The sequence below is a fragment of the Passer montanus genome, unplaced genomic scaffold (genome assembly GCF_014805655.1).
Source record: "Passer montanus isolate IOZ18808 unplaced genomic scaffold, ASM1480565v1 scaffold37, whole genome shotgun sequence".
Lineage (NCBI taxonomy): Eukaryota > Metazoa > Chordata > Aves > Passeriformes > Passeridae > Passer > Passer montanus.
Genome location: NW_024368485.1, coordinates 2,292,256 through 2,315,922, shown reverse-complemented (window position 1 = coordinate 2,315,922; position 23,667 = coordinate 2,292,256). Strand labels below are relative to the sequence as shown.

The following is a 23,667-nucleotide window of genomic DNA, read 5'->3' as shown; positions in this document are numbered from 1 at the left end:
ATAAATATAAAATTAATTAATTAAAAATAATGCATTAAACTAAGTTTTTATTATTTCATAATCCAAATGTATTTAACTGGGTTTTTAAACTACTATGGACCTTTAGTACTATTTTTAAAAAAGACTGAGTAGAATCAAAAAAGTTTTGGGTTGGAAGGGACCTTAAAGCCCACCTAGTTCCAACCTTCCTTCCATGAGCAGGGATACCTTCCCCTCAACCAGGTCATCCAAGCCCCATCTAATCTGGGGGAATACTTCTAGGGATGGGGCATCCACTTCTTTTTTGGGCAACCTTTGCCAGTGTCTCACCACCCTCATTGGGAAGAAGTTTTTCCTAATTTCTAATCTAAACCTATCACTTGAGCTTGTAGCCATTCCCTCCTGTCCTATCAGTCTGCCCTCTTGTATCCCCCTTTAGGCACTGTAAGAGGCTCTAAGATCTCCCTGGAACGTTCTCCTCCCCAGGCTGAACAATGCCTCTCAGCCTGTCTTCAAAGAGAAAGTGCTCCAGCCCTCTGAGCACCTTCATGGTCCTCCTCTGCCCTCAGCTCAGCATGTCCACTTTTTATCCAGCTTCCTATGTTGGGACTCCAGACCCCACTGCAGGAGGGGTCTCACCAGAGCGGAGCAGAGGGGCAGGATCCCCTCCCTCACCTGCTGCCTCTTGGTGCTTTGGATGCTGCACAGGTCTCTGGGCTGCCTGTGCACATTGCTGGGTCACACTGGGTTTCTCCCACACCAACACCCCCAGTTCCTTCTCTTCAGGGCTGTTCTCATTCCATTCTCCACCCAGCCTATACTTGTGCTTGGGATTATGCTGACCCATGTGCTGGAAGTATGTTTTTAGCAAACTGATACGTTATTTAATACCTTCCTGATACACTAATGTTATGTGAGCACACAGCATTATACCCATCTCTTTACTGCCAACATTCACACTTGAAGTGCAGGCTTCTTTTTCATTTTTGTAAAATGTGCATTTTGTAACACTGGAGTTCCGCATAATCTTTTGACTTCCCAAGCAACCTCTATTTCATATTATCAAGGAGCTACACTTCCAGAATTTAAGTGATGCTTTTGTTCAAATTATTGATAAATTGTTTTGTACTAAGATCAACAAACTGTGAGACTAATCTTATTTGAATCTAAGTAGGCTTCCTATTCAAGCACTATTGAAAAAAGCCTTAAATCAGTGTTCAAGCTACTACTCAGACTCCAGCTTTTTAAGTGATGGTGTATTTTTGTTGTCTTGTCCTACTCATTTTGTGATGAGAATGTAGAATTATATCTTCTGGTATCTGTGGCTTGTACCACAAATAAATGTAATTGTACCCAACTTGTTCATCAGCCAGTAATTGAGAACATCAGCCAAGGTTTCCATTTTAGTCTCAAGTTCCAACAGTTTTGTTTGTGGATTGGTTTTTTTTGTTGTGGGTTTTTGGTTTTTTAGTTTTATTTTTTCCCTTCCAGAATTTAGTGGAAGTGAATGTGCATTTACCTTGGCAATCCAATTTCAGGGGATGTTATTAGGGGCTCCTTTTTGGAAGCATCAGTGTGTTCTTCTTGGACCTGAACCCTTGCTGAACACTAAGAGCTACTCAACTAGTTTTTACAATCTGTTGTCCTGTAAAGTAATAAATGGCCCAAATTTTCTACACACTAATTAAAATTCCATTTCTCATGAATTCCTTAATTGAGAGCAAGTCATTATGTGCTTTGTTGATTCTTAAGTGCAAAGATAATTGCAATGGGCAGCATGAAAGTGGTTTGATTATTGCCTGTCGACTCTTGTGAATTCTAATAGGTCTAATTGCATAGCATCAATTCATCATCTCAGCATCACTTTTTATTATTAGCTCTCTGAATTGTAATGTGCTCATAAAGAAGTGTAGTAGTATATCAAGGATGACATGGTACCTGGCCTATTGTAATTTTCCTTCCTTTCTGAATGTTACTAGAGAAATTAGAAGTTTATTATATGGTCCTCCATTCTAGAAACTACTTCAAAATTTGTCTCCATGAAGAAAAGGATACTGTCTTCCTCTGAATTTGCATTTCTAATTTCTCTGCTAAATGACAGTCAGTCCTATTTTCTTTTTACTTTTCTAAAGCGTTCCCATTAATCCTGACCATAATGTGTTGGCTATGAAACATCTATCAAAAGCTTTATGACAGGCTCCTTTGTTATTGCTGAACTTTATTTAATTGATGAGGACTCTAATGAGGTGAAGTTCCCAACAAAACTTGGTTATATTAGAATTTCATTCTGTAGGAATTCAGGAGCGAGGACTGGTTTTGTGGGAATTTGTTTGTTTGCTTGTTTTTGTGGTTTTTGGTCTTTTTTGGTTTTGTCTCTAAAGCCAAGGGTATCAGTTTAGAAAATCTTGAGGATGACTGAATATAACTAGAGAGGAACACAGATGAACCATGAACACTATCAGCACTAACATGGGGCAAAGGTTCCCATCTGAGTTTTTTTTTAAGAATGAAAAGATGCCTTTGTGCTTATTTTAAATCTTTGCCTTTTTCTAAAGCTTCAAAGTGTGGTGAAATCATCATCCAAGATTCCTCATCCTTGGCCTCTTCCATCTGGTACTATTTACAGATTTGTCAAACAGCCACCAACAGCCAGTGCTTCAAAGTGATTTTCCAAGTCATACAGCAGCCCAGGTGGATTTTAGCACCTTACTGTGGCAATGGCACTCCTGAAGCAATTGGATTTACCTTTTTTGGTGTGTTGCTTCCAGGCCCTGGATCCGCATTGAAAACACTCACCTGCAATAAGGTCCTGTTGTTTGCCATGATTAGTATCAAGCATTTGGCTTGCTTTGAAAAAAAAACAAAACACTGCAGTGGTATCACAAGAACATGTGAAAGTACATGTCTGCATTTGATTTTCTTTTCTGCTGTCTTGCCCAACATGTTTTAGCTTGTTTGACTGTATGTTGCTCAGCTGGTAAGGTCAGCCAAATGGTTTGCCGCTTCACGTGCTCTGATTTCTAGTGCTTTGTGAACAATAAGAGCTGGCATTATTCTTGAAGCAATTGCTTTCACTGTGAAAATACTAGTTTGTCTTTCTGACAAGCCACACAAGGGGGAACAGCACTGTGAAGTGCAACTTTGCACATGGACTTCTAAAAAGTCCCTCTAATCCTCAGGCTGGTGTTCAAGTGGTAATGTGATTTTGCAGACATTTTTTCTTTTCCTGGAGAAACAATGCATTGAATTTGTGGATACTGCAGGTGGCAAAATAACCATTTTGCCTCAATGACAACTGCAATAAAATTTACAAATATTTTTCTCAATATGGTTTCCCAGAAATGAAGCAGTTCCCTTCATCAAGGGACAGTCTCGTGTTTGGAAATGGCATGTAGTTCTGACACTGGTCACCCTCGCAAGTTTTGCCACCTCCCCATTAGGTTTTTTTAAAAGGTATTGCTGCTTTTTCTAGCCCCAGTCTTTCTGGTTCCCAGTTCCTAAGCCCCAGTATCCCTTTTGAGTGACTTGAGTTAGAAATTCTCCACTGGTGATTATTGTGAAATGCTTGGACAAGTTAATGGCATGCTACATGCCACAATATTACTGAGCACATAAATTGACTCTATTTATATCTGTGTTTCTTTAAAGAGAGTTGAAGCTCAGGAATGTCCTTCAGCAGCTCTTTTAGCTCATTTACATGATTTTCCAGAAGGTTGTTTAAGAACATTTTTCTCAACTGAGCTGAACAAGAGGCGACACCCGTGTTTCTCCAAGGGCTCTTCCTAGTGACATTGACATGGAGAACATTAACAGTGCAATAAGCCTCAGCAAGTTGCTAACAGTTCACTTTGCAATACATTTTTTATCTTCAAAAAAAAAGAAGTTTCCCTGTTTCTTATTTTGGTATGTTTGCTCCTGCTGAAAATTCAACTGTTTACAACTTAAAGTGATGCAAAACACTTTCAAGATGTTTGTCAAAGCTTGTTTTTCACTTGGAACCACAGAAGCACTACATATTGTGTAAAATATCATACCACAATTTTTTGCTAAATACCCTCATTGGATGTCTTTCATGTTTGTACTTAGCTTTTTTGTCTGCCAGTGATTCTGAACACGTGTGCTGGAGGTTTTAGCTCCTTTCCACCTCGGTGGTGCTTACCTCTGGTGTTGGTGAGCTGATCTCTGTACCCCAGCTGGCGACTTGCCTGGCTGAGCTGGTCACAGTCCATGACAAGGTGTATCTTCCTTAATAAGAAATATTGCTCTGTTAAATGTCATATTTTGAGCACAATCCAGAGAGTAAATGGAGTAAAAGATGGAGTGGTGTTTTCTTGTCATTTTCTATTCTCTCCTTTTGGGATCCCTCTGAGCTGGAAGGCTGCAGAGATCAGATGATTTCAATGTGATGCTTGTGGTGTCTGTGAAAGCTCAGTTCTGAACGAAAATTGATAAAAGCATTAAGGGCAGACTACCATGGCCAGGCACAGCCATATATTAGTTTCTTTATCCCTTCTCCTGCCACAAGTCACATCCTGCTGCCCTGTCAGTGGAGGTATGAACTGAAGGGAAAATGTTAAACTTGGGCTCAAATTTAAGGAGTCCTGAGAACAAGTAAGATGTAACAAGTTGTGGGGTTTGCACTGTTTATACTGGGCAAAGGCTGTGGTGGCTGAGCGTGTAAAAAAGTGGTGTTAGGACAATTCTAGTTTCACTGTACCCCTGCTCTCCCAAGCAAAATGGCTGCTCTCAGTTTTGATTCAAGACTTGTATTTACTTACTTCTGCTAAAACAGTAGTTGGATTTATTAACAAGATAAATTAGCGTCTTTTCTCTTTTCATGTGAAATATTCAGAGAAATAATAGCTGTTTTTTACAAAGCATGCAGGTAGCGGGGTTGAAGCACTGAAGTTCTCTAAATATGAGGTTGGAGTAAGATTTAACAAGTTGTGGGGTTTGCACTGTTTGTACTGGGCAAAGGCTGTGGTGGCTGAGTGTGTAAAAAAGTGGTGTTAGGACAATTCTAGTTTCACTGTACCCCTGCTCTCCCAAGCAAAATGGCTGCTCTCAGTTTTGATTCAAGACTTGTATTTACTTACTTCTGCTAAAACAGTAGTTGGATTTATTAACAAGATAAATTAGCGTCTTTTCTCTTTTCATGTGAAATATTCAGAGAAATAATAGCTGTTTTTTACAGAGCATGCAGGTAGCGGGGTTGAAGCACTGAAGTTCTTCTCTAAATCTGTTTTTTTTTTTTTTTCTGTGTTCCCTATCTATAGCATAGATAATCTGTCTATAGTCTGTGCAGACACATGTCTTTCTATTTCCCTCCTTCCTCTAGGACCAGGCTTGCTTGTGCCCTGCCTCCATCATCTGCTACATTTTCTTGTAGGATGGCTTGTAGAGTGCTGGACTCCAAGTGCTAATATTTGTATCATTGCCAGCTGATGAAACTAAACTATCTTTCAAACTAGAGAACATCCCTGCGGAAGAGCTGGGGGGAGAACGGTCAAAGGAATTTATCTTGGCACGTACAGAACTCTCATAACTTGGTGTCTGGAATATGTTAATATCAGGAGGGTGCTTTACTGTGGTTTCAGCCACCTAGAATTAAAATACAATTGATGACAGAAAGTGAGATTCCTCTTCTAGGCAAGAAGTCTCATCCTGTGGTTTCAAAGAGCTGTCCAGTTATTTCACTTATCACATTTATGTAAGGCAATTAAAGTGGCACTGCCAACTGGAAATCTAGTCAGCTTTTAAAAATGAGTTGAGCTTGCTTTCAGGTGCTGCATCATATGTCCCTGTTTCCATTGTCTGTGTTTGACTGAGTTCGGGAGAAAGGTTTCAATAGTAAATTTAATTTTTTCCTCTTTTTGTTGTTTTGTGGTGGGCTCATAGATATAGTAGGGCAACCATCTCTTAAGGAACTGACTATAGACAAAGATCTGTTACATGCAGCTTGCTAAAAGTACAGAGGATAAATACTTAAGGTCAAGTAAATTAGAGACTATGGTTTTCTTGTGAAAGTAAAAAGGTGGTAAGAGTGAGACTTTTCAGCCATGCCATTTAAAAGATGAGATGCTAAGTGTGCATTCCTTCAACCTGAAGGTGTGCTCTCATTTCCTTTGCTGGTGTTTGCATCCTTGTTACCTTTAAGCAGTAGTCTCACCAATTTCTGTGAGATTGCTCCCAAGTTTAGAAGCAGTTTTCCAGTTTGGAGCCATAAATCACTGTGTTTACTGCTGTATAGAATGGGGTCCCGTAGCACAATTCAAATGAATCCTCAGCTCTGTCTTTTTAAAGTGGGGTTTATTGTATTTAAAAAAAATATTTAATGGTTTCAGTCTTTTAGTTTCTAATCTCCTCCTCCATCTGCATCCACCTGGATTTGAGAGGTGATAAGTGGTACCAAGAGGCTGCATAAGGCTCTCCTATCTGTATTGCATTGTTTGTGGCAAGGGAAATCCTGAACTTTCCTTGCATGGTTTCCAGTATTCAAACTTGAAAGTTAATTAGGCTGATTTAGCTGCCACTGGTTTCTTTAGAAGATACATGGAGAACCTGTAATTTTATAATATTTTTCTGTTTTTCTTAAAGAAGACATGCAAAATCGTTCACAAAGCATCTAATTTCTGCTGCAAGGGATATGTAGATTAGAGAAATGTTAAATGGAATAGATGTGCTCCAGTTTCTAAGGTGAAAGAAGTTTGTTTATTCCCAAGAAAATGTATAGTAATAGTAAATGAATTTTAAAAATGTGGGAACTTCTTGTAATGTACTTCCCTTAAGGAACAGATGCACAACTGAAACCATGAACATAATAAATTTGTCTTTGAAACTCTGAGTCATACTTTGCCTCTTGAAGAAGCCAATAAAACTTCCTCTAAAGGAAACAATTCTTTCAGTCTTTTCAAAAGTCTCTTTACCTGAAGTGATCTGATTTAAAAATTTGTATCCCTTCAATGGGCAGATAAAACCAGTGCTGGCAGTTTCCCCTCATTTCACCTGAGGTTATTCTGCTGCTAATGTGTGATTAAGGGTTATTTAGTTTGGTATTCTGGAAACTTCTTGCTGTAATCACCAGTCCTTTCAAGTGAAGATCGGTGTTTTGTAAGTTTTTATGCTAATATTCTTAATTTTTACATGAAGGACATAAAATTTGAGTGATTCAATAATTTCATGAGGGAAAGAAAGCCTTGAAGTATTGGCGCAGTATCTGGGGATCTGCTTGTATTTAAGATGGCCCATGGCATGGTAAACATAACATGTTAGATTGTTTTCTTTGTTTCTTGGGATGCCTTCCTTTGTTTCAACATCCCTACAATGACTTTGATCGAATAATAAAGAGATTTTTAATAAGAAATCTTGGAAGTTATCAAAACAGAATTTGCATGGAAAAAAATCCTTTTTAAAATAGGAAATGAGGAGCTTTTGCTATGGCTTGTTAAATTATCAGAGCACTCATAGCACTCAGAGGAGAGCATAAGAAATTTAGTTCTGAGTATTAATCTTTTCTGGATAAAAGTAATCTGGTACTACGTTTTGTAATGAGGCTGAGTGAGGTTTTTTGTGGATTTTTTTTGTGGATGGTTGGGGTTTTTTTTGGTTTATTTCTGTTTTGGTTTTGGACTCTTGTTTTATTTTGTTTTTGTTGTTTTGCTGTTTTATTTTCCCCATGTCCTAAAGGGCGTATTTATGCTTTAATTGTGCAATACTCCAGCAGAGGTAACTAAACTCACTTCAACAGAACCAGGCTAGACTGAGAACAGACAATGTGTGACAAGAGGCCCATGCTTTGAGAAGCTGAGAACATCAATTAGCTAATTTCTGATTTCTGTGCCTGTGTAATTAATCCAATTCCAAAACTAGAACTGAAGTTAACTTAATCCCCATTTGCATTTTTATGACTTGGTTTGTGTTGCATGTTTTAATGGGTAATATTTGCGAGATTCTCTACTGAATCAAGAATCAAGCGAGATTAAATATCCCTTGAATTTACAGAGCTGGTGTAATATCCTTCACCAGATTGTGGATTTTGGTGTAAAATCTTTGTGGAATGGTAGACTGAAACTCTGTCTTAGTTTCTAAAGAATAAATACTTTCAGTTTAGGGCAAGCAAGTTTATTTTTGAGTGCTAAAAAAGCCTTATCAAATGATTTAAACCCAAACTCACTCACGGACATCTTTAGCTATTCAATGTAATAAAAATAGAGAATCTTTGTGGCTCATGCTTTCCTGTATGTAGCAAACATAAACAAAAAGATTAGAACATTTTTGTCTGTAGCCCTGTCCAGTTGTGAAGAATAAAAGTCAGTGAAAGGTGGAAAGCATTGCTTGGGTCAGGGGGGTCACTTGGTACGTGTTTTCATGAGCCACTCGATGAGGAGGGTCCTTGTCTGAGCTCCTCTGCTGCTACAGCAGAGTGAGCTTTCCTCTAGTGTGTGGGGGACAAAATCTGCTTGGGGTAGCACAATTTCATCTCTTCTGTTTTTTTCTAGGTATATTAAGGTCTTTATTTGGATAATAAGGTGGGGAACAAGGATAACATTTGAGCATTTCTGCTGCAAGTTCTTCCAGTAGAGATTAAAAAAGAGACCAGGAATAACAAGTCGTGAATGTCATAACTTCATGTTCAGTCTTGTCATGTTCATTTCATGTTCATTCGTATCACACTATGAACATCCCAAGCAGAGCTGTTGCCTTTTAGCTTTACACGTAGGCAATTATTTCCATGGAAGTTGTGGGGCTGTCTGTCTAGCCGCTGCCTTGACGTCTGTCATCGTGGCACTAAATTGCTTTGTAAAACCTATTACTTTGGGATACAGCGCAGTGTCTCTTAATTGCACCACTTGCTTCTCCTGCCTGAACAGAGCCTACTTTTGTTTCCAGTGTTAATGGTGAGGCCCTGATGGCAGAGCGATGCTCTGAGTTCACTGCTGGGAGGGGAACTGCTCTGGGATTACACAGACATACTCGGGCCTTGTATTTTATGACAAGCCTGAGTGCCAAAGAGGCTTGGGCTTTGACTTGTGTGACTTAATTCTCTGGCTGGCTGTGGAGGCAGTGGTGTAACCATTGTAAACAAGCTCTCTGTGTTTTTCAGCTTCCCACGGGTGCTCTCTGCTAAATGCCGGCTATTGAGTGCAAACTTCTGCAGCTCCCCACAGATTCAGTAAATCCCTCGCCTCTCCCTTCGGGAATATTGTTTTCTGACTGTCTGTGCTGTCTTGTAGTTAGGATATACATCTAACCCACGATGAGGGATGCTGGTTAATAATTTACAGTAAATATATTCTTTACCTTTCCTTGGCAGACAATGCCATTTAAGTGAAAAATGCCTTAAATATTTTACACAAATGACTTCTAGATATTGTAGCTTTTGCAGCTAATGAAACATTTTTTTTGTATTCACCCAAACCAGCTAATTAATCACTGAAGGCAGTTATAAAAGGTACAAAGTTCAGATTGAGCAGTGATGTTTGCCCCAAGCCTGAAAACCTGAAACTGACTCTTTAACTGCTCATAAACACAATATATACCTATACAAAGCAGAGAAATGCTTTTGAACTTATGAGTTGTATTGTATGTAGTCACACACAGCATTCAGTGATTTATAGAAGATGTCTTACATTTATAATATTCAACTCTGCTAATCTACTTTTGGAGACACAGAATTAGACTGCAGTCCTGTGGGATTCATTTCAGCTGAACTTAAACTTAACAGTTGTTTTTTGCATGCTGAAAATGCACTTTTTATGTGCAAGTGCATGTAGCTAGAAATAGAAAATGAAAAAGCTGAGCAATTTGTATCCTAAAGCAGTAGGCTGCTCACCTACTGGTCATCCCTGTTCTTCAGGAATATGTGAGTATCTGGAGGTAATTCCATTTGCCATCAGCTGAACCTGAGCTCAGATTCCTTTTCAGCACCAATATGATGGATGCTAATTGTATAAATCAGCTGATAATATTTACAAATGGAGACCTCAATGCTCTGAATTTTTACAAGCTGTTTTTTTTTTTTTTAAATTCAATAAATGGTGCACACAGTGCAGTACCTTCCTTCTTGAAATTCATATGGTTCCCTCTGTGACTGACAGGGTCCAGCTTTGTTGTGCAGTTGGGTGGATGGGCCAATTATGGCTGTGAATGTGTAAATGGGGTGAATGAGAGAAATATGTAACTGATTCTGGCTGAGGTTCATTAGCAGTGTGAATGCACCACTCTCACATCTGTAAGGGAAGGAATGAGATAAACTTATTTGTACTTTTTTAGTCGTTTGGAAAAGCTCACTGTGCTAATATTTTTGCCATCTAGTGTCACATTTTCAAAGGACAAGAGAAGAGTCAATTACATTGTGAGTAATTTATGTCAGTCCTCCAGGTTGGTTATTGAAGCACAGTCACTTCTTTTCACCCTTTTCAACTGGAAGTCGTGTTTCATCCTTGCCCACACTGCTCTGCCCTTTCTTCATAGCAGTACAGCTAAAAACTTGTGTGAGAAAAAAATCAAGTTAAGGTGTATGGATTGAATTTTTAAGAAAAAGAACTGAGAAAACAAGCCTCATTGGCCTTTTTCTCACAAAGTTTGTACTCTACATCAGTTGTAGTTTCATTTCTGAAATATCTCCGTTCCGTATAAACACTGTTTTAAACCAACAGCTTCATCAGCATTAAAAGCAGTTTGATCCATTGTTGTGGCCTGAATCCCAGATAAGGAGATACCTTCCTTGGGGGCTCTCCACCTCAATGAACTATTAAAAATGTAAGCAAACATCTCTGCTCTGTGTATGCACAGTGATTTACAGACCCATGGATTGCAGCTTTCTTTTTAATGAAGTTTCCTATCAGTGCGCTTGGCTGGAAAACTGACCACAGTAAATCAGCAACTTCACAGCAGTGCTAGCAGTTTCTTCTGACATTAAAGTTAAAATACTGCAAATGGTTAGTGTGGCATTCTCTGAGTGATGACCATTCCCTTTTTTGACCTGTTTACTTGGTTTTGAAGATTAAAAAAACATGTTTTGGTTTTTGGGAAATGTTTGCATCCCTTACTCCAGTTTGACCTCACTGAGAAGTGCTCGTACTCCAAAGGGTGCAGATGCCACACGAGCAAACAGGAGACAGCTTTTCCAGCCAAACTAAATATTTTTTGAGTTTCTCAACATCTTTGCCAATTTAAAAGTCTGTAAGTGATGAGACCACTTCTGTGTCATGCCATTGTGTCCACAGTGTGCCTTCAGACCACGGTCATGCCATCCCCAGAGCTGGTGCTCCCACCTGCCTTGCTGCTGCAGTTGTTTCGCCTTCTCTGGTGGAACTCATTCCTGTGTATCCGTCCTGTGGCAATCCTTTACTGTTTTATTTTCCTTCAGAAAGTCCATGCTCTTCCCCAGGGTGGATCCTTGTTCTGGCTGGGTGTGGAAGGTGCCAGCTAAGACTTGCACATCCCTGGTTGTCCTTCCCAGCAGTCCTGGAAGTTTATGGTTGAGGCTGGCTGCTGTAGTGGGTGGCCAGGACAGCAGGGCAGCAGTTCTGCCCTGAATTGTCTTGTGGACAAATGTCTGTACACCTCCCCTATGGCACACACTCCTCCATCCTGCAGCTTTATGCAGGGGATAATATGTGAGCAGAAAGGAAACTATTGTGACAGACAAGCTTGAAGTTTGACAGTCTTTGTTGATGTATTAAAAATAAATGGTGCTGCTTCAGCCTGTGAAGTCTGATTCTCTGCATGAACCGAAGGAGGGGGAAGAGCTGTTTTGTTTTCTGCTTTGTTTCCTTTATGCCTGTATAATCTCAAAGGGTTTTGCCCACCTGCAAACTCTAAGGTATTTTGGAATAGTTAAGCAGAATAAATTCAGTGTAGTTGAGCTTACTGTAGTTGTAGTTTCCTATGTAGTTTAGGAAATATATGTGTAAATGGATTTTATAGACAATGTCCAACCATAAAATTACTACTTCCCTCTTTGTCTGCTGACCATAAAGCACTGGCATATTAGTAATGCTGCTCTGCTGATACAATCTTTGTCATGTGTTTCAGTATAATAATGTGCCTAAGAAAAGCATTTCTTTGCCAATAATATGCTGTAAACAGTTACAATAGTTGTGATATTTTATAAACTAGTTCATAGAATCACAGAATGCTTTGGGTTGGAAGCAACCTTAGTCTAATTCCAAAGCCCCTGCCATAGGATGCCTCCCATTAGATTGGGTTGGTCAGGGCCTATTCAATTCATAACCATCTTTTGTGTCCTGTCTAAAGAACCACCTCTTATGGACTTGGAAAAATTTAAACATAAAAGCTAATAAGTGCATTAAAGGTTACTTATTTATGTTAAGTATCTGGTACAGCAATAGAGGATTGTTGATGAGTTGCTATGAAAATGCTAAATTGAGGAGTTCTGAAAAAAAGGTGACAGAAACATTTTGCATTTATTGAGCAAAACTAGCATTATTAAACTGGCATTTAATAATGAAAGATGAAAGGAATGGAGCTAAAGATTTAGTGAGTGAAATGTATCTAGAAATTATTCTGTGGGAGTTTTATACAGAAGGACCCTGGCAAGAATTTGGTACTTGGTCTGTTCCCCAAAACTCCTTCTTGCCTTTAATTAATCAATGAATAATTTAAGCCATTATACTTCAGCTTTCAAGGAGCTGCACATTGAAATACAAGAAACTCAGCCTTAGCCGCAAGAGGGAAATGTTGATGATTCTTTTCTTTTCTCCTTCATCCTTTACACATTCTTTTTAAGTTGGTTCCTTGATTTGCTTGTTGGCTGCTGGGTACTGTGAATTCAAAATTCATCATGGTAACTCCGATCTCGGTGTCTGTAAATGTGGAGGGAACTTGACTGCCATGAGATTCATGAGTATTTTCCTTTCCCTGTAGAATCATTTAGGTTGGAAAAGACCTCTAAGGTCATTGAGTCCATCCAGTAACCCATGCTGCCAAGTCTACTGTTAAATCATGTCTCTGGCTCCGTAATTGAAGTTCACCTGTTGTAAAATAAAAAAAACAAGGGAAAAAAGTCAAGAAGTTGTTTCTTTTTCTTTCCCCTTTCCCTGAAGTTGCCGGAACTTCCAAATAGAAATGTTCCTTGGAAAGTTTCAACCTCCAGGAAACTGCTATAGTCATGAACAGAAATTACAGTCTTTGGTAATGGAAGTACTCACATAACCTTATCTCTGCACACAGAAGCAAATTTTAAACTAGCTCTTTTATTTTTTCAAGTCCTTTCTTAATAGCTCTCAGTTTATGATAGTAGCTAAAAAACATGTAAGAATATAACTCTTTACTGAACTGACAGGTTGTTTTAGTGTCCTGCTGTCATCCCTCTCGTCAGTGGATAAAGTGTTGAAGGTTCAGTGGTAGGGAGGGTTCTCTGGAGTCGCTACCTGGCAGCTATGACATTCAACAGAAATTACCCAATCTGTCCATCTTGTTCCCACAACTGGAGAAAATTACTGTGATCAAAATGGAAAGAAGAGTTCTCAACATTTTATTTACTTCACAGGGGGGGGTTTCTGTAGCAGTTGTGAAGTTTAGCTGTTATAGGTTTCAGTTTCCATCACAGTGGATTCCTCAGTGTTTCTGGGCACTGGGACTCAGATGTGCTTTTATTTCCTGATTTATCAATACTTTGTGGCTATAGAAAAGATTCTGAATTTTTCAGAACATTACAGCTCAGCCTAAGAGCCACCGTTTAAATAGCAAAGAGCAGGACTTGACAGATGATGTCTCAATTAAAAGAAAAAGACAGTGTGCATTTTAATGTTATTTTGTCCATTTTCTCTTATGCTTTGGCATTTGTTGGATGGAAATCATCAAAACCAGCTGGACAAAGAACAATGGTGTTAATTCTGTAGGATTTGTGAGTAAATTAAAATATTCTGGAGTGTAGCAATAGCAGATGTTGCTTGGAAACCTGACCCACATGGGACAGAAACACAACCTAAAAGGGGACCAGCAGTACTGCAGTTGAAAGTGTTGGCCTAATCCCTGTTAGTGCAACGCTGAAAATAAAATAAAAATAGTGCCACTGTCTATTTCTGCTATATATTGTAGGAAATTATAAAGAAATGAAAAAAAAAACCTGCCGCCATAATTAATTTTCTTATGCTCACATATACTATAGAAGAATGATGTGTAAAAAGTAAACATTTTTCATAATAATTGGGGGGATAGGAAGGGGGAGATAAAAAAAATCATGGTACCTTTTAATTTGTAGATATCTTTTCAACACTTTTTTACTCCAGGCTCTTAAATTCATTTTTCTTTCAGCACTTTAGAGACTTTGATTGATTGCAGCCTCAGATTTTGATGAGTCCAAAGGCATCACACCTAAGATGACTGTGCCTTCTCTTTTTGCTCGTTATAAATTTCTTCAAACGGAATATTTTGTTTTATTGCATGGCATCTCCATCTGGTCTGATGCGAGAGGAAAGCATGTTTTTTTAATAATCAACACATTCTTAAGTCTCAACTTTTCTTCTTTTCAAATGGTTACTGAGGAAAAACAAAGATGACCTATGTATCACCAACAATGCTGAGGTTCTGTATTGGGAACTTTCCCAGTGAGTGAGCTCCAAGAAGTGAGAACAACTGTTTCAAAGTTCTACAGTTTTTACAGTTGTAGAGGCCTTAAGATATAGAGGATTTGTGCAAACATTTCATCTCTCCAGTGTGTGCATTGCAGTAGACATGTAACAAGCATTCACTGTATCTTTCTCATCTCCTTTAGTCCAAATCCTTCAAAATTTAATCTTTGCTGATTTATGTTTAATTATAGCACATGTAGATGATGGTGTGTTTTCCAGTTAAATACATTTGTTCATTATTGTTATTCCTATCTTTGTGTGTAGGTATAATACCAGAGTGAACTGATGTGCGACACAGTAGCATCTTTAATGTTTGTCTTCTTTTTTTTATTCACTGCAGATGTGATCCATACTGTTGGGCCAATTGCAAGAGGCCATCTCACTGACACTCATAAAGAAAACTTAGCAAGCTGCTATAAGTCCTCTCTGAAACTGGCAAAAGAATACAACATCAGATCAATTGTAAGTATCGTGGGAGAGCACATTATTGTTTTTTCTAGATTGGATCTTACTTTCCTTGATGTAGAATAATTATGATTGTAAGCTTCCAGATAAATTTCTTGCTCTTCAAGCTATGAGAACCCAAAAAATTAAACATTATTTGTCCAAAACAACTGCTAGATGAAAGGGCTAAGCTTATTTTAGGAGTTAGGGAAAGTGTGCCTGGTAGTAGGAGTACAAAAAGCTGTCTCATTAAAGAAGGGAGGAAGCTGATCCCATGGCTCATTCTTATACTGTATTATTTATTAAAAAAAAACTAAAAATCCACTGGTCAGGAGGATAACTGCATGCAGTATAGCCTCCTAAATAGCTGAGAAGTGATTAATTTGTTGCTTATTCTACCTATTAATAGTTCTTCCTAAAAATGAGCGTATTGGTCAATTGTTACTGGTTTTAGCACCCTCTCACTAAAATTGATCATAAAATAGTCTATTTATGCGATATTTCATTGAACTTGAAATACGTAGTACAGTGTTTTCCCTCAAAGTGCCAAATTTTCAAAGGCCACAGACGAAAGAAGCTTTTCCCTCTCCAGCTCCAGAGCTTTAATTCTGTAGCTGACACGGCTGCAGCTTAAGTCTTCACATATGCATAGGTTAGTTCCTAGTAGGTTTGAGAAAGGATTTGCATTCTGAGCCTGACTTCACACCTTTGGGGTCATTTTGGCTGGTTCTGTGATAGCACATATGTTAGAATGCAAACACAGACACAATCTTAAAAAATATAAGCTGAACCAATGGTGTCATATGAAGACGTAATATTCAGTAAGAAGAAGGTATTAATGCTGAAGTATCACAAATGGAAAATAAAGCTTTTTGAGGAGAGGGGCAGGACAGTTTGTAGGGCTTTGAACTGAAGTCAGATGTGCCCTTCAGAGTCATACCTGATGAATATCACTTATTTATTTATTTTTGGTGAGAGCTCTGCTCTTCAACACTTTTTGTGCTCATGACATCCTCTCTCTGCTGCTCAAAGTGGTGCCCAGCAATCCCTCTTTTTGCCATTATACAAACCATCGTGGGGTCTGTTTTCTTTGGTGGGTTTGAGGGTTTGTTGTTTTTTTTTTATAATTCTAGGCATAAAAATTAGAGCTGAAAACCACCTTGGATTGGTGGGCATGTCTTGAACCCCTCTCTGGTGTTGTTTAACACCAAAGGATGTTCATGTCCTGCTGTGATTCTCATTGGAACTAGTAAGAGCTTTGTGCAGTTGTTCCTACATCCATCCTTGTTTCTGCCTCCTCTGGTCAGTTACAGGCTTTTAGGGCATTCAGGTTAGTTTGGATAAAGTTCCTAATATGACGTGGGAAAACAAAAATAGAATAGTAATTATGAAAGGGTGTAAAAAAGAGTATTGAAATAACAAAGGAAAAGCTTTAGTGGGCATTGGTCAATGCAGGTAATGCTTGTATCTGTAGAGAGGCTATAATTTTTAGGACATTCTAGGTGGTAACAGGGTGTTTAAAATGGAGTAATAGAAAGGGATTGTACTCATGGAAAACTAGCCTGGTATTTCATGAAAACTAGCCTGATATTTTGTGAAACCTGGCCTGATATTTTAATGAGAAAAGATAACCACAGGAGAAATCAAACACAGGTTATTTCCTTGCTGGTGGTTAAGAGTTGTTGCCTGTGCACCTGTTTGAGATAAAACATGCTCAGCACCCAGACTTGCAGAACACAGCTGCACAAACTGAAGAGGAGCCAAGAGCCATTCATTCATAGCAGCATTTGGAAGCTTAGCAAGCAATATGGATTTTAAAGGCCACATGACAGATCAGGGACTGTTCTGAAAAGCCCTAAGTCCAGTGATTTCAGTGATGCCTTGGGAAGTGAAGGCTACTTGAGTGTCTGTCCTAATGACCAAACCAAGCATGGACAAAAGTAAGATGTATAATTCATTCAATTAGGGAGCAGTAGTTTACTGTGAGTCTGAAGGAAAGGAATGCAAAGGGTAAGTGGGTTTCACAAGATCCAGTACTGTAGGTTTAGAGGGAAAGAAAATAAAGTGGTTTAAAATATCCACAGATTTCTGAGGCTTGCAGAGACCTGATAGAGTGAGCAAAGGATTCAAACTGACTCAGACAACATTTGAGTGTTGATGGTGTTATGGTAACAGAAATATTTGCAGTCAGAAGAAGACAGACAAAAATTGGGGGGGAAAAAGTTTATCTGTGTAAAATAGGGAAGAGAAAATCAGCTGTGCTGATGGATGGCCTATTTTGATTGCCTCTTTAACAAGAAGATGAAATAAGTATGTGAATAAGAAAAACAAGGATTTTTAAAGTAGATAATGAATAAAAGGAGGAAAAGCCATATGTTAATGGCACATAAATAAATAGGTATTGGTGATAGCAAGTTGCAGTGTGCTAAAAGAATTAACTAAACCAGAGAGCATCAGTGCACTAGCAGTTGTAATAACTGAGAAGGAAGCAGGAAGACATTGGATTGTAACAGCATAGATCTGTTACCTTCAAAACAGAAAGGACAAATCTAGAAATTATTGCAAAAAGAGGAAAAAGCCCCACCACAATTGGAAGTATTTTGAACATGAATTGTGTCAAAGGAATCAGAATTGCTGGAGGCATTATGAATAGAGGGTGATGATGAATGGCAACATATTGAGCTGGACCAAAGCACGCAGGGTGACTCAGGGTGCACCACTAAATGCAGTTTAATTTAACATCTTAATGATTTTTGAAGAGTACATAAACACCTCATTAATTACATTTATAAATGATACTACAATAGGCAGTGTTGCAAGCAGTGGAAAAGGACAGAGATATATGATAACAATTGATCAGAGACTGAATACAACCTCATCAGCATCCACTCCAGTACCAGAAGGGAGTTTCTGCCTTTGTTGCAATGGAAGAGAGGTCAGAAATGTAGTTGACAGCTACAGTGGAATTCAGCACAGGAAATGATGGAGTAGCATGTGCTGGGGAAAAAAAAACAGCTCACAAATAGTCAAAGTGTGTTGGAAAACCAGCACAATGAGGAAATGGTCTTGAATAATAAGTCTCATATTAAATGTGCTTAAAGCAGTTATTTGTTTCACTATTAGATATTGTTGATCTGCCTCTGGAGAAATGATGGATGCCATAGAGATTGTATTTCAGTTCGAAGTGGGGTGGGGAGAACAGGAATAGGATTCAAAATAGACCCAAACTCTGTTATACATACGTGTATGTAGTTGTTTTACACACTGAGGAAGGGAAGCAATTGCCTTGAAATACTGTGCAAATGCTGAGATGCAGCTTTATGGAGGGGGGAGGAGAAACAATAGCACTGTGTGTGTGATAACAGGGCAATTATATGGTGTAGCTGACAGTAGTTTAGGTTGCTTTCACATCCAAGGTGTCCAGGCATGGATGAGAGCAGCTCTGGCTAACTCCTAAGGGAGCACTGCTATCTCATCTGAACATGTTAACATCTTCGTATCTAAAAAAAAGCCCAGAAAGATGGGTACAAGTGAAAATGAGATGAGGGAATGTAATGAAATGCCCATCAGAGTGATTGCCAAGGTTCATAATCCACCAGCAGCCCAGCTGTGGGTGAGGATCTGCATAGACATTAAGGCAGGAAAAAAAGCCTCAGGAACAAATTTGATCATCCTCAGGATTGCGCAGAGAAATCACACAGCCCCTGACATTTGTCTCCTGAGCCTGTTTCCCGAAACGTTTTATATTCAATATGAGGTTTCAAATGCCATATCAGCTATTTTGTACAGAGTCAGCCTCTCTCAGGCCATCTACTCCATCTGCCTTCTAGGTTACTGAATTTTGTGTTTGTGTGTCCTTGTTATCTTGCATTTCCAAATCCACGTGTTGCTTTTTTCTCAGCACTTGTTTATGTAGCTGTGCTCCCTCCAGGACACTTGTGCTGCTGTCTGACTATTTGTGTGGTCAGGGCGAACCTTTTGTCTTGGATTAGTCTTATTTATATAATCCTGTGTCTGGTGAAAGAGGATACTTGAGACAGGATTCTGTTTATCTCCACTTAAGTTGGTACAACTGAATGGGGGGAAAATATTTAAGGCAATTAAAAGAGAGTAAATACCTGGTGTTTGAGCAAATTAATTTTCTTAAATGTTCAGAATAATCTCTTAATAGTAAAAAATTTGTATGTTGATGTTGTTCTGTTTTTCACAATACTAAGGATTGCTATCATGCATCAATTAACTCTGCTGCCTGAAACACTGGAAATACATTACAGGACCAAATTTTTACTGAGAGAAGATGCTGTAAAAAGCAGTCTAATAGATGCTTTTTTCCCCCTGTTTTTCTGTACTGGTTTCCTAAATAAGAGTCTTACAGCCCAATTAAATGTAAGGTTATCAGACAGACTGGGGCAGTTGTAATCACTGTTTTCAGATTTTAAATTGGTCCCCTGTTTACACAGTCTTTGAAATTATTTACTCTGTGTGCTCTAAGTTTTTCATGGGACCTCTCATCCTGCTTTTCTTTGCATGCACTTCTTTGAAGCCATCTGATACCCTGGAAGCTTTCTGAACATCAAACACTTCCCTGCCACCTATTTTATTCAGACTTTGCTTGTGGTTAAAAAAAATTCAATTAATTGCTGTCAGTCAGATCGCAGTTAGACAGGGACTTTATGAACTGCACAGAAAATACAAAAAAGATGGTGTGTGTTGCTGTGGGTGGGATCTAAGCCAAAAGAGCTGCAGTGTGTTTGCAGAGAAGGGAAGCTGGTGCTGGTCCCTCTCTCAGAAGGCAGAGCAAGCTTCCTGCACAATGGTTAAGGAAATGGGGTTCTGTTTGGGACTACAACTCTGCTGTTGTTCAGGACTGTGCTCGGAATTGCAGTCTTCAGGAACTCTTCATGTTGGCAGGGGGTGAATTGTAAAGCTTTAACAAGAAGCATTTCTTTAGGCTGCACCCTCTGACCTCCACCTCGAGGGAGAATTATAGGGGACCAAAGGGGGCAGGAGGAAATCCTCTAAGAATGTGGCTTTTTGAGCTCCAGAAGGAGCTCTGCTTATCACCAACAAGTGTATTAACAACATTATATTCAAAGCATAGAATTTTTTCCTCTTTTTCCCCTAGAGTCAGGTAGGGAAGAGTTCTTTTTGTTCTAGAGCCTTACTAGATTAGTTTGGCGTGGCATTAAAAAAACACCATACCAAAAAGATCTGTCTCTTTCTGCCTGGGTGCTTGTGCTGTAAATGTAGAAAGTTGTTTTCCTCCAGGGAAAACCTCTTAGCTGGACTTCTCAGAACAACCACACTGCTCCTCCTGTCTGAAGTACATGAAAAGGCAAAAGGGCATCTTGAAATAGCTCAGCAGTGAGAGGGCCTATTCAAGGGCTGATTTGCTCATCATCAGGTCGAGTGGAAAAGCCATTGCTTGGTGGAGGGATGGCCAGTGACCTGTAATGATGGGATATTCCTGGGAGAGTAGGTTGTGTCTTTGGGCTCTGAATAAAGTGTGTCCCTCCTGTGCACACAGCTTATGCTGCATTTTGGGGAGATTTGGGGAGCTTTTTTTCAAAAGTATGTTAAATAGGATCAGGAGGTGCTTTTTGAAATCCATGTGTTGCCTCCATTCCTGGGGTCTTCAGTCACTGTGCACAATGCATGACACTAGCTGTGCATTTGCAGGGGCTTTAGAATGAGAGTATTATTTGAGACTTCATTAGAGAAATATTTCTTTTCTTTATAATTGAGTTAATCTACAGGGAATTTCAACTCTTATCCTTTTTTTCAGGTTTTTTTTAAGCACAGGTCATGTAATTATATTTTGCCTGTGATTGGCAAAGTTAATACAAATGCTATTAAAATTTGTTTGTACAGAAACACAACTTAATAATTATTCAGAGCAGCATATAAAAATACATCAGGAAAGATACCTGCCACTTACAAACAAATTTTTTTTTCATTGTCTAAAATATTTGTCTCCACCTGTAATTAGGGATTTTTATAAAAGGTATGCACCAATATCCTTGGTATTTGTATCCACTTTCAAAAGGAAGCTGTGCTTCTGCTAGGCTGCACAGTGTAATTGAGCTTCATTTGAGTAGAGACACATTTAGCCTTTGTGATGCCTGGATCTTCAATTACAACTCACAGACTGAAATTTTCAGTATCTGTTTCAAACCCAGTGTGTTTTCAGCTCTTCCTGTCATAAATTATAAAATTAATGAAAGAGGAATGTTATTTGAATTGTAGGAAGATGCTTAAAAAGGTGCACTGTTGTGTATTGGTCTAACAGTTTGGTTTACACTCTTGCCTTTACCTGTCTTGTTCTCTTGTGTTGTAGAGTTATGTTTTAGGGAAAAGTAAAGTGATTTTTTTTGCTATTTCCAACGAAACTTATTTCTTGCTGAGAATGTTGCCATAGCAATGAGTTATAAGTCTGGAATTCCTAAAGGTTGGTTTTATCATCTTGTTTTCTGATATAGATTCATATCCATCAATCAGAAGAGTTGCTTTGGAAGTAAATTTCCACAGTATCATAAATCCACTTAATTTGTTTCTTTGAAACACTTGTTTAACTTGTAAGCTATGATATGACTGATGTTATGTTTCCAGACTCAGTTTTCTCTCCAGCTTAGCCTTCCTCTTTTTTTTTTTCCTTTTTAGCTTTCTTCTTTTAGATATTTTCCAGATAATATCCTTAAAAATTATCTACTACTTCAAGTTTTTCAGTTTGCTTAATCATCATGTTGGCATCAGATGAGGAGGTTGTGATCTTTCCCTATGGTTCCAGAAATTATTATAGTTGGCCACACTTTTCTTAATCAAAGGTGAATCTGCTGCTTTGTTTTGGATGTGCTCCCAACCATTTCTTCCAAAATTATCTTGGTAGGTTGAAGTGCAACCCTTTTTATTCAATAAGGGTTTCATTAAATGAAATGTATTCAGTGAGATCGAGTGTGAATTGCTACACCTAAACAGAGATGCTCATTCAATTGAGAAAGGCTGAGGAATGATTGAAACACTGGGCAGAGATTCCTCAGAGAATAAGCCGGAGTTTGTAGTGGATCATGCACTGGAGGTGTGCTGACAACCTTACACTGTTATGGGAAAAGCAAGAAAGGAGCAGCTATCAAATGACAATTAAACAGGAAAAATTGTGAAGTTACCTGTTGTGCTACTGTGTCCAGTGGGGGAAGACAGTGTCTCAGCCAGAAATGGAGTTAGAAACATTTCAAAAGCAGAGTGAAAGAGAAAGGATTTTAAGCACAGAGTAGAGAAGACCAAAACTGAGAAGACGAAGATAAAAAACCCCTAACACATAAAAAGCTATTGAGGAGTAAAAGTAAATTGTTGTCTGGGCTAGGGACAGGACAAGAAGAAACAGACTGAAATTACAGGATTGGACATTTAGATTTGAGATTGTGAGAAATTTCCTAACTGGAAGGTTGGTAAAACATTGGGAAATTTGTTTAGGAAAGTTGTGGTTCCACCAGTATGTGTAGGTGAGCCATCACTAGCATTTAAACTTTGATTCTGCCCCTGTCTGGTTATATGTGCAGTACGTATTTCCTAGGAGGAAGTGGTTTTGTTTGATTTGATGCTTGAAATGTATCAGAGTGTTTGCTTACCATGGCTAAGCATGGCAGAAGCAGCTCAGAGGCTTACAGTGATCAGTTGTGAATATGTTTTATAGCAAAGCACCACACAGAAGTTATTTGCTGTAACAGTGGTGATGCTGTGGCCTGATGTGATTCTTCCTTTTGTTAAAGTTTGTAGTGGAGTAATGTCTGTGATGCTTCCTGCACAGAAATATCCACACCCTAGGTGTTCAGAAGTGTTTTGGCTACAGACAGGGACAGGAACAGCCCAAAACTGATCAAGTGTTTGAACCTCTGCCAGCAGATGAATCTCAGGATGCTGGGGCTCAGATACTGCACCAAGGGGCATTAACAGAGGGCAAAGGCTAATACAGCCCTTTCACCCCCCTTGTGCATCTTCAACCACAAACTGTCTGGATGGTATAAAGAAATGACTGTGTTGTTTTAATAAGCTGCACTGCTAGGCACTCTCAGTTCCCCATTTTGTTGTTCTGTGGTATTACCCTTGTAGCTGTTCTGTAACATGGTGATCTTTGTGATGATGAGGGAGAAAGGTGAATTATTTTTGGGGGGATTTAATGAAACACTGAACACTGGAAAAAAAAACCATCCTGAACTGGTGGGGAAAGAGAGGAAATTACTTGTTCAGGAATAAATTCTGCAAGTTTGTGTATGTGAGGGGTTTAATGTGTGATAATTTGCCAATCACCCTGTGGGAATTCTGTGCTTAAAAGGGTGAAACTTTCTAGAGAAACACTGCCTGTTGGCTCAATAATTGGAGAACTGTCTCATTAGGGAAGGATAAAGTACAGATCTGTCACACGGTGGACCACAATGTTCATTACATGAGACAGCTCATAAAAGCCAGGGATTGCTGGAAAGTCTACATCATAAAATGTAGAAGAGGAAAATGTTTGATGTTTCTGTGCAGAGGAAATTGTGCTTCATTGGGATTGAAAGAGAATTAAAAAATAATAAAAGTAGACTAGAGGGATTCTTATTTGCATGCACATCTCAGCTGTGCAGAGTCAAGTATTTAAGAAGTTTGT

At 38.8% G+C, this 23,667-nt stretch overlaps 1 protein-coding gene across 4 annotated transcripts in view; it reads left to right on the top strand.

Annotated features, from left to right (window-relative positions):
- Window positions 1-23,667, top strand: part of MACROD2 (mono-ADP ribosylhydrolase 2) — an 852,624-nt gene that overhangs the window by 482,947 nt on the left and 346,010 nt on the right. For all 4 annotated transcript variants that reach the window (XM_039717140.1, XM_039717141.1, XM_039717139.1 and 1 more), the window contains exon 6: window positions 14,920-15,041. In XM_039717140.1, coding sequence (XP_039573074.1) covers window positions 14,920-15,041 — 122 coding nt within the window. The remainder of the gene's footprint in view (window positions 1-14,919; window positions 15,042-23,667) is intronic.